At 36.1% G+C, this 12,415-nt stretch overlaps 1 protein-coding gene across 2 annotated transcripts in view; it reads right to left on the reverse strand.

Annotated features, from left to right (window-relative positions):
* The window catches only part of LOC150096523 (glycosyltransferase 1 domain-containing protein 1-like), a 171,689-nt gene that overhangs the window by 26,106 nt on the left and 133,168 nt on the right, over positions 1-12,415 (reverse strand). For both annotated transcript variants that reach the window (XM_090408433.1, XM_090408432.1), the window contains exon 8: positions 8,623-8,743. In XM_090408433.1, coding sequence (XP_090264559.1) covers positions 8,623-8,743 — 121 coding nt within the window. The remainder of the gene's footprint in view (positions 1-8,622; positions 8,744-12,415) is intronic.

Genomic DNA, 12,415 nt, shown 5'->3' on the forward strand with positions numbered 1-12,415 from the left:
AAATAAACATAGTGTTTTAATTTATTTCCCTATACATCGTTTTTACTTTTTGTAGTATTTCTGGTGTATATTAAGAGGGATGGCAAACTCAGGGACCGTCCCAGATGGCAAAAGCTCTAGCTCCACTGTATCCATTCCCATTTGTTTCAATTTGTCTAAAAGAGTTTCATGTGGTATCCTGTCAAATGCCTTTGTAAAAAAAATGCAGCAGTATCATTGTGTATCATCTTTATCCAACTCACACATCATAATTATAGAAATTTATAAATTACAAAGGCATAACCAACCTTTCACAAAGCTATGTCTCCCCCACCCCTGCCAGTGGTGTGTCACATTCTTATCCATCCATTCCTGAATTCTGTCTTTGATCGTTGACCAACTTTGGAAAAGTTGCTGAAAGATCAAAGACTACAGTCATTCCTGAGATAGTGATTGATTTATAATTTTCTACCAGTCTTGGAGTCCCCCTTGATACAAAGGAACTACTTTGTCCCTCCTTTCCACTTTCTTAGGACTTCAATAGAGCTGAGACTTGAGTTAAACAGCCTAGTCCAAGGCAATATACCAACCATCTTGCAAATTTTCATAAAATGCAGGCTGATATCTTATCTAATCCCAAGTCCATATATGTATTGAGATTCTCCAATATCCTAAGTGCTTCCAATTCATCAACCTCTATTCTCACCTCAGTTCCTGTCCCAGCAATATCCTCACTTAGATGGTGAGGATAACCCTTCTAAAGTGGTCACTCAGTAACTCAATTATTTCATTTCATCTGCTTCTGTCACAATGTGACCATTAGCAATCATTACAGTTATCCTTCCATAATCATTCTTCCTTTTATTTGGCACATTCTTCCTTTTATTGGAAAGAACTCTCTGGGATTTCTTTAGCCTGCTTAACCAGCTTCTTCTCATAATCTGAATTTGCCTTTCTTCCCATGCTAGTAATCTTTCTTGCTTTTCTTTCTTTTAAGGTTACATGGTGGTCAGCATTCAAAGTGAAGAATTTATGGAGACCAAAACACACGTGTTGGAGTAATTACATTATAATTAAGAAAATAACACTCAACATTTTGACCTCTGTATTGAGGTCATCATCAGGAAAACATACGTATGTACAGGACACAAGCTACATGACACTACACAAAAGTAAGAGAAATCTAAATTCTTTGTTAATCGTTTACCCTAGCCTGACCTCTGGTGAAAAGAAAAATAAAATAAAATAAAAAATTAAATAAAATATATACAAAAATGAAAATTAATTTGCAAAATAAAATAAACTTTTTATACATATTAGTATAATAATATACAGATGATATATTTAAAAAAAAAAACAGTTTTATAGTAGAACTATATTAAACAATTTTTATAGTCCTCTTATATTATTAGGGTTTTCTTCTGTTTGAGGTTGTTCTGGATGCTTATATGGGTTTCAAGATGGGTTCTCCAGATTCTTGAAATTATTAATCCATCATTCTTGTTCAGATTTGGATAATGTTTCAGCATCTCACAGGCTTCTTTGAACTTTCTTTCAAACCAGGTTTTGGTGCAACATAGGGACTCGGTGCCTTTCCAGTTGATTCTGTAACATGTCTGAAGCGCATGGTCTGACAGGTTCATTTTTCCATAGTGGAATGTGGCATTTATGTTTGTCTTTTCCTCTAGGGATGGTGAACCCCGTTTCACCTATGTAGGGTAGGTGCAGGTGCACTGAATTTTGTAAATCCCTGGGTGGGCAAGGTATGGAAAAGGATCTTTGGATGAGCTGAGTAAATTTCTTAATTTTTTTTCTTCTGGATCATACCTGAGACACTTTACGCTAGAGCTTGTTGCATGAAGTCTTCCACGTAAAAGTTAGCTATGGGTGGGGGGGGGGGTAAGCCCATGGCTGTACCTTCTTTTTGTACCTAATACTTAACTGCATTAAGCCAAAGCATAAATTAAGTGTGTTTTTTAGCTGATCTGCCTGTATGTGGAATGAAAAATGGTTCTAAGACAGAAGTCTCTAATTATAGGCCAGTCTGTATAACTGCAGTTGTGGTCAAGGTGTGGAGAGATTGGTAAGGAATAGAATACAGAATTGGGCTGATGGAATTGCATTCTTTATGATGGTCAGCATGGATTTTTAAAGGGTAGGTCCTGTTTTAGAATTTATATGCATTTTATGGTAAGGAGTGGGGCTGTAGTTTTAATATCAATAAGTGCAAGGTGTTGCATTTTGGAGTGTAGAAATATAAGGCTTTGTACTATATCAATGGTGGTGTACTGCAGGAAGTGGATGAGATTAGAGATTTGGGAGTGATGGTTGACAGTAGACTAAAGTTTAGTGAGCATATTGCTAGTGTTGCAAAGGTTGCACATCGTAGTGCTGCTGTGATAAGAAGTACTCTAACATGCAAGGATAAGGAAGTGGTTGTGCCACTGTATAAGGCACTGGTCAGACCATACTTGGACTATTGTGCTCATATCTGGTCACCTGGTTTTCAATGATGTGGAGACATTGGAGAGGGTCCAGAGATGAGTGACTAAGACAATATCAGGAGTTTGGAATGCTGGCTATGGAGAGAGGTTGAAGAAATGTGGGTTGCAGAGTTTGGTGGATAGGAGGAAGAGAGGTGATATGATAGAGATATTTAAGTTAGTGAGAGGATTTTATCAGATTTATCCAGAGGAGATTATAAAAAGAGTAGAAGGTGAGAGGGGAAGAACCAGAGGTCATTCCTGGAAGTTATGTAAAAGGGTGGTGAAGAAGGGTGCGAGGTGTAGATTCTTTAAATTGAGAATTGTCAGTGAATGGAATGCATTACCAGAATGTGTTGTTAATGCAAGGAGTGTTAAGGATTTTAAGATTCTATATGATAAATATGTTGTCAGTTGAATGAACCTCTCACAATGAGGCTGTTGACTCCATGGAGGGTGTAATACAGTAGTATCTCGCTAATCCGAACCCTCCAGTAATCTGAACTGCGGTTTGAAAGAAAAAAAAAAGTTTTATTTATTATTTTTATTATATTTATTATATATTATTATTTTGTGTGCTATTATTTTGTCTCCAAACTAACTGTACTGAATTGTTGCAACCAATGGATCAGAACATAATACAATCCATTAAATTAAAAGATCGTAAAGACCTGTTTTTAAATGTAATTTCCCAAAATTATGACATTACCACATCAATAAAAAATATGAATTTGAAGGATGTAGCATTCTCATTTGATGTTGCTTGGGAATTCTCAAACCTGAAGCAATTCGAGTATCACGGAGAAAACTGTGGTCTTCTAGAATTTACGAAGATAACTACGGTGATACACAAAAACCAGAAATTCAAAACATGCATAATTTGGTTAAAAATATAAATCCAAATGTTGAAATTTCAGAAACAGATGTTATGGAATGGATTACAGGTAGAACCGAAAGTGAACTCTAAATCAAATCAGATGCTTAAATTATAAATATGACGCTACAGAATGAATTAGCAGACGATGATGACGATAAAGAATTCAAAGAAAAAAAAAAGTAAAGCATGAAGAGGCAGGTGACAGTTTTAATGTGTGTATAGAATGGGGTAATCAGAATGATACGCCATTCCACAAAGTTTTTTTGCTAATGCAGCTCCGAGAAGAAGCATTCGAAAAAAGTTTAACTTCCAAGAAGCGAAAGAAAATCAGTGACTTTTTTTACAGAGAAATTAAAAAAAAAACTTTTTTGTGTTATTTTGTGAAACTTTGTTTTGTGTGTTGTGTACAAGAAAGTGATATTTTTTACGCAAATTAAGTTATGTACTGAACTATGCAATTTTATTAAATCAAAATCCTCAACAATAAAGATATATACAAACTAAATTTTTTACTAAAATAAACTTATATTACTTTTTAAGTTTTACATTACAGTACAGTAGCTTTTTTTTTTTTTCTATGAGTTACTTCATTTATTTCCAGAATTAAACTGATGTACCATTAGAATCTGATTATTTTTGTCTTAAACACTAGTTATTGTTGTCTCTTGGGCGAAAACTCACTAATCCGAACGAGCACGGTTTTTATTAGTTCGGATTAGCGAGATACTACTGTAATAATAATAATAATAAAAACTCTTACCACTCTCCATATGAGATTGGCTAACTTACATTCAATTGCAAAAGCTGATATCAAGATTCCTCTTGTCATAATGAGAACTGAACTTGCCCCTTTTTCAACTGAAGGACACAATGTCTCGTCATTCTTCCAGTTGCACTACAGAGGTGCTTTCCCACCCAATTTTCCTGAGATATTTCTTTAAGTCAAGTATTCACTTCACACTGTTTAAATCTCCAAAGACCAACTTTTTTTTTTTTGATTTGTCAACTGCTTCTCTAATGATTCAAAAAATTTCTCTGCTTCTTCTTAACAAAACCTTCTGTAGGATAATAGACACAATTAAGTACAATTGTCATATCCTCATATTTAGTGTTGAATACTACAGCTACTTCCTTTCTTGGATCATTACTTTCCTTGGTTATGCCAGAATATAACATCTTGTAGTAGTTGTTTGAAGAATCCCACCTGTTCTTGTCATCTTTGTTTTGGTACAGCATGCTCCTACCTGCTGTACTAAATTATGTTGTTATAATACTTCTGTTAGTTCCATTTCTTTTCGGTTGATTATGCAATGGTTTCTATCTTGAATTCTGCTGATGTTGAGTTTGTCCATCCTAGTTCTTTGATGAAAACCAGCAGGGTCTTGTTTAATTAGACAATACTTCAGCTAGCATGATATTTTATCATTCAGGCCATTCACTGAAGCTGTGAAAGGAAGTCATGAGCAAGAGGATGAGTTACTTTGCATGGAGGGTGGTTGAACTGTGGAATGCACTTCTGACAGGGTGGTGGAAATATGAATGGTTGAGCTTGAGAGGTGTGCTAGACTTTGTCTGGTCTTGGATGGGATTCCTTGAAGTCACAAGACTTATTGCAAGGAGGTTCTTAATAATAATAATAATCATCTTGTAACATAATTGTATTTTGGTTTAAGCCACTACAGAATACAGTTTAGGAGGAAAACCTCCCAAATGTCAACCCGCTCTTGTTTGTTCATACTCAGATGGATACCTACTAACTGCATCAATAGAAAAACCATGTGAAAAATGAATTACAGTCCTGTATTATAACTGTAGCATTTTCTTTTACAATTCAACAATTTAGGAACATATTTAATAAAGAGAACAAATTAAACAAGACTGGTATGGTGAGATAAATAGATGCACATCAAATAATACAGGAGTTTAGTTGAGTTAGAAAATAAAACAATTAAAGTTGAGCAAATTAAGGGAGTGAACAAATAGATCTATGAAATATGAAAAACAATATTAAAAATTAAGATATTATTATTATGGGCAACTTCAAGGCGTCTTTAGACTCATCGAGGGAGATCCTAAACATCATGTTTAGAACTATCCAACACTTGCGCAGTATCTATCATACTTTGCTTTGAACTCATTCACAGTCATGGCATCCACAACAGACTCTGGCAACCTATTTCACTGATTCACCATTCTCAAAAAAAAACCTAGTTTCCATGGATGGCCCCTAGTTCTTCCACCACCAAATCTGTTCTGAAAAATTTCCTCTGAACTCATCTAGTAAAAATCCCTCAGTAATTTGTATGTCTCAATCATATCACTCATTTTCCACCTATCAGCCAGTTTCTGTAACCCACGAATCTTCACCCTGTTCTCATAAGGTTCATTCCATAGACCTGCTATCATCTTGGTCACTTGCCTCTGGTCCTCTCCTCCTCATCATCAACAAGAAATCTAGCACTCAAATCTGTGCGGCAGTAGTCAAGATGGGGGTCTTATCAAGTCTTGATAAAGAGGAACAATAACCTGCTTGTCTCTGCTCATCAAAGTATTCTTCAGTAACCAAGTGATCTGATGAGTTGCTTTAGCCACTTTTGCTATGTGCCTCCTAAACTTGAACTCCCTATTCGCTAACAATCTCAAGTCTCTGGCTTTGTCAATTTTCTGGAGTACAGTTCCACCTATGTGGTATACAGCTGGTAATCTTTTGACTCCAAAATGCATAACCTTACACTTTGCCACCTTAAACTGACATCCATTCTCCTTTGCCCAGTCTGCCAATCTATCCAAATCATCCTGCAAAATTTTGACATCATCAAAATTTTTCTGGATGATGTCAAAATCCATCATCCAGTTAAATTTGTCAATAACTATTACTCTACCCAACATTGCATCATCGGCAAAACAGTTCCTCTCAGATCCTTTCCTATATTATTAATAAACAAATTAAACAGTAGAGGTACAAGAACAGAGCCCTGTGGCATGCCACTAGTCACAAGCCTTCTTTTGGACTCTACTCCTGAATAAACTACTATCTGGGAGATAACCGATTGACTGATTCAGTTACCTCCCTACCATTGGCATTCCTTAAAATCATTCTGCCATATACGTTCTTTCTTTAACTTGCAGTATATTGAAAGAATTGTTTTGGAATTCTCTCTAGCTTGCAATGCTAACTTCCTTTCATAATCTGCTTTTTGCCTTTCTTATCACACATGAACAGTACAAGGCACAGCCCAGAAGGGCTGTGCCTTGTACTGTTCATGTACCTGCAGGTCACCTTTCTTTTTAAATTCCCTCCACAGTTGTTTCTTTCTTTTTCTTTTTTTTTGCAGCTCCCGCTTAATGATGATATTCATCCATTTAACTCCCACTTAATTTACTCTCCTGACTCTAGGTATGCAGTCCACCATCACTGCCCTTGAACATTCCTTTACCACTTCCCATGCATTATCAACATCCAGCCCTCACAGTTTTACATGCCATGGCACCAATCCAAGCATCTCCTACGCTTGTCATACTTACCAGCCCTGTAATTCCACATATACCCCGTTTTAACTAAAAATTCCACACATTTAGCCACCTCCCAGGTCAACACCATATAATCACTCTCACTAATTGGTAGCAACGTGGTCATATTCATTTATAGACATTTTATCAGATGCAATTACTAGATCGAGCACTCTCAAACCCCTAGTATATTCCATTACATGCTGTCTCAGGTAATTATCCCTTAGTAACTGCATAAAATCCATTTCCTTCTTCCCATGTGTCCTCTCTCCTCCTTCCAATCTATTTTCCCATAGTTGAAATCCCCCATAATAATTACCTGTCCTCCACTCATTAAGTCTATTTGCCGATGCATACTATCTCCATCATCTTTTCTATCCCCTGGTCTATAGCAGCATCCAATTGTATATTTTGTTCTGTTGGCCTCAATCTCACATAAGATAGCTTCAGATGTGTTATTTTCACTGTCCTGCAGTTGATCTTCTACTCTTTGGTTGCAGTTCATCGGCTATCATCAATAACATTCCTGCTCACATTCTTTTCTTTCTATTCTCCCTGAACACACTATACCCTTCACATTTTATCCCACTAACTATATCATCTTCTGTTAGCCATGTCTCACTAATGCCAATAACCTTTGGCCAGGATGAGCCAACCAATGCCAAAAATTCCTCCTGCTTGTTCCAAATACTCCTGGCATTAGTGTACATAAAGTGCAAAAGCCCCTTAAGCCCACCACTATCCTGACACTTTAAACTAACTATCCCATACTTGATGTTATTTTTATTCAAGGATGTGAAAAAATTTCTAATATAAGTGGTATTATCCTTTAAATTTAAATAACCACAAGCCCAGAATCACTTTTTTTAAAGTAGTATAACCAAATAATTTAATTTTGTCACAAAAAATGGTCTGAATCCAAAACTTGATAATTTAAAAAAAAAAACTTCATTCTATTTAGGATCTTTTCGAGATCCTAAATAGAAAATTTTACTAAATTCTATCTGGCCAGAGCAGAACCTCACCATCATTCTGAAACATTTTGCTAAATTTGGCAATTAAAAGATTATTTGACTGTAACCAAAGCTGAGTTTAGTGAACACAGATGTAAATCCCCCTCCAAAAAATTTCATTTAACTTTATTTCTCATTTGTATAATTTTAAAACATTTTACCAAATTTTGCATATGAAAACAGCCTAAAAATAACTGAAACAGTTTTTGTAAATTTCTGTAAGGATACCAAATACAGAGTCTCAATAACGTATATCCAGTTGTGGCAAAAGTCAGACTCAAAAGTTGGATGTAGTTTTATCATGATATGACTATGAATAACATTTATCTGTTTTGTTCTAGATGACATGAGCCGAACCTGCCATAGAGGTCTTGAGTCACATATATATACTTGACAAATGAAGTGGATTTGATATAATGACATTTACTACAGTGAGAATTCAGTAGGCTATGATGTTTTCATGAAAATAATGGATTTTTACTGCGGTTTCAGATATTTGTGTACTTTTCTTAAGGTGAAATTAAAATATAACGATTCTGCTGGTGCTTCTCTTGAGAGTAGATATCAGGAAATGATAATTATGTTTACTGGCATTACAATCATTATTCTAAATCAAAGTGATACTATATTAATAAAAAGTTTGGTCAATAGATCATGTAGACAACAATGTGATAAATCACACAGCAAAACATTTTGAAATTGCAAATTTTTATTAAGTATAAAGAGTATAAAAAGTATAAAGTATAAAAAAGTATAAAACCTCTAAAATGGAAGAACACATGGATTCACTATTCGAGGAATTGATCAAAGCTGTGCTATCTTTTATAGCTGCATGTGCATCTGACCGTGATAATTCAGGGAGAAGTAAGACACCAGAATGTCTATAAAACAGATAAACACTGAATCACAAAAAACTAGAAGAATAGATTTCATCCAAAATGAAACAATATTTAAATTGAATGTTAAATTAAAAGCAGTGCTTTGAATATATTACATTTGCTTATGGGAATATGGCTGCATAAATAATTTCTCTGAAATTAAGGATGTACAGGAATTCCTTAAATGTCCTATAAAAAATTCAAGTTTCATCTATACTGAATTGCAAATAAGGTTTGTATGCAGTGAAAGAAATTTTCCAGTCAACGAAAATTTCTGAGTTCCCACACTATTATGCTACTTCCATGAGTTACCCTGAAACTGCATTATAAAATCAGTTATTTAATTTCTATAAGAGAAGTTTCAGATTTCTCATAAGCCAACACCACTAATAACTTTAAACAAAGTACTATACCATTATTATTACTACTACTACTATTGCAAACTTTACAGAAATAATAACAAACCTGCTACAAAGCTTCTATCACTCAACCAAGTGATTATTAATATAACACAAGAATTTCCATGGAGAATGAAGATTCATTGTGGGGGGGGGAGAGAGAGAGACTAACAGAGCACTCAAGACTGACTTCTGCAACCAGTTCCACTCATTCACCAAGCAAAAAAGTATTATTCCAATCCTTGCTCTCTCCCTTCTTGTCACGTACTGAAAAATTTTTCTACATCAGTCCTATAAAATCCCTTTAGTAATATGTTTCTGCTATATCTCCTCTTTTCTGCCTCTCACTATGCTTTGTAATCTACAAATTTTTGGTTTATCATCATAGCAGAGCATTCTACAGATCAGTCATGTCAGGTTCTTCTCCAACAGTTTTACATATCTAAGAAACCAATGCAACCACATCTGTGCACATCAATCCACATGTACCAAGACCTTACAGATAAGTTTCTTATTTGTAAGGTCTTATCTGTAAGACTTATGACAATAAGTTTCTTAGTGTCATTTGTCAGCATGTTTTTCAACATCCATGTGATCCTTTGATTATATTGTCTACTTATGCAATATACAAAATAGACTGAACTTCAAATCCCTTTCACTATCATTCCCTGAAGTCCAGTTCCATCAGTGTAATACACAATTTGTAATATTTTCTTCCTAAAGTGCATCTCTACTGCATTATAAAAAGTGAGTAAATTATTAATGCAAGACACGCCCTTTCCAAAACTATGTTGTCCTTCTCAGAGAGTATCATATTCCTATCTATCTATCTATTCCTGAGTTGTGCTATTAATCAAATTTTCTGATACTTCTGTCACTAAGAAATTTGCCTTGTCCGGTCTAAATTATGTTACCTCTGTCTGGGAGCCTCCTTCATTAAGGAACAATCTGCCCTCCACCACTGCTCTGGACTCCACCAGAGCTGAGATTTAAATTAAGAGCCTGGTCAATCAATATTCTTGTACATTCTTATAACTTTTGAATTAATAATTCATTCAATCCCATGACTGTACCTGCATACAGTTCATCCACTTCAATCACATCAGGCATTGCGATATCTCCACATACAGATTACATACATTCTTGTAGAGTGAGCACTTTGCAACAACTACGCACTGTGTCTGTTAAGTAATGAGATTGATTGTTTTATAAGACAGCCCTATGAATAAAAGTAATAAATGCGTTTATAGTTTTGACTGCAGAGTGTATTGTAATCGAAGGTGCAACTTTCGAGTTGGGTCATGCAGCAGTTTTTATGTGACTGGTAATTAGTTTACGGAATTAACAACGCATATAAAGTATATTAATTAAAGGTAACTTTAATGAATAACTTCTATATTTCAGCAATGTCATGTTGCCATCTTCAGGAACATCAAGATATGGTATGTGCACGCAGGCACTAACAAAAGCAAATGAGGAAACAAGCAAGAAAGTAATATTGTTCCTAAAGTCCTAATGGTGCCCTCTGGTGGGCTAATTTGGTTGTCTTGGCAGTTGGGCTGAAGTACCAAGAAGTACTGAAGCCCTGTTAAGAGAACAAATTACCGCGATGCGTGTTCTCCTTGCTGACGAAAACAAAATCTTACGGGCGCTAGAGGAAGAGCTTTCGAATACACTCGGCCATGATCTATGGACGATACTTTATCACGTCTCATGCGCATCAGCAAGAAAAGAATTCGAAAAAATACGAAGTCGGCACTTGAAAAAATATGAAAACCTGATAAAGAATTCTACTTCCTTACCACAGCCACCACTCAACACTGTAGTCAACCTCTCGTCGGTAGTTTTAAAGCCTGAAGCATTCACCGCACTTGCACGTGGTCACAATTTCGCCCTAGCTCCTAAAAGAATACCTGCCGAGGAAATCATGATCCAAATAGAACGTGGGATTCGCAACCTTCCTAACCATATTGCCAACAACGTCAGACTGAATGTAGTCAGTGTTCTCACTAAAGCCAAACCTCCAAAAACCAACTTATCCAAAGATGAATATGCAGCCCTACAAGAAATGAAGAATAACAAAAAAGTAGTAATCACCAAAGCGGATAAGGGAAACGCCACTGTGGTGTTCAATCAAAAGGACTACAAAGGTAAACTTAATGCTTTAGTACTAGACCGTACTACTTACCTCCCTATTGAATATAATCCTACCAGCTCTCAGATTAGAACTCTCCACAGACTCCTTAAGAAAGTCACTAACAAACTAAAACCTTATAACTCTAGACCCCCCCCCCCACGATTATATGGACTCCCAAAAATACATAAACAAAATGTGCCATTATGTCCCATAGTGGATGGCATTGATTCCCCACATATAAATTAGCCAAACATTTAGCCAAAATGCTCACACACTATATTGGCAACACACCATCACATAAAAAACTCAGCCCACTTTAAAGCCAGTATAGAAAGCCTCTCACTCCAACACACTGACATAATGGTCAGTTTTGACGTCTACTCCCTATTCACTAATGTCCCACTCAAAGAAACCCTAGAGCTCATCCAAGCCAAGTTCCCTCCTGATATCTCAGCCCTATTTCAGTTCACAATGAACTCAGGCTATTTCGTTTGGCAAGGAAAGTTCTACAAACAGATAGAGGGGACAGCCATGGGTTCACCACTTTCCCCACCCTTGGCCAATTTCTTTATGGAGACCTTTGAAGAGAAAGCCTTAAACTCCGCCTCCACAAAAACCCACTATTTGGCTTCGTTACATGGATGATGTGTTCGCTATTTGGCCACATGGCTCAGACACACTCCACTCCTTCCTAACACACTTAAACAACCAACACTCCAGAGTCCAGTTCACCTTAGAAAAAGAGGAAAACAACACCCTCCCCTTCCTAGACACTTTAATCACTCACCATTTTGATGGATCTTTGGTTTTCTCTGTTTACAGAAAACCCACCCATACTGGCAGATACATTCACCAGTAATCCACCCCCCCTCACAACAATATGGGGTTATAAAAACACTATATAACAGGGCAAAATGAATCTGCTCAGATGACAAGGCCCTAACTACTGAACTAAACCACATCCTCAACACTTTCTTAGCCAATGGCTATAACTCCAAAAAAATCCAAAAAATACTAAAACCAGTAAACCACAACCCCCCTCCACAATAAAGATTACACCAAATCTATCACCATCCCCTACATCCAGGGCACCTCTGAGAAAATAACCAATATCCTTAAAAAATATGACCTTACTTCTTG

Source organism: Typopeltis vanoorti, chromosome 18, assembly GCF_054136105.1.
Source record: "Typopeltis vanoorti isolate ZY-2024b chromosome 18, IOZ_Tvanoo_1.0, whole genome shotgun sequence".
Taxonomy (NCBI): Eukaryota; Metazoa; Arthropoda; class Arachnida; order Uropygi; family Thelyphonidae; genus Typopeltis; species Typopeltis vanoorti.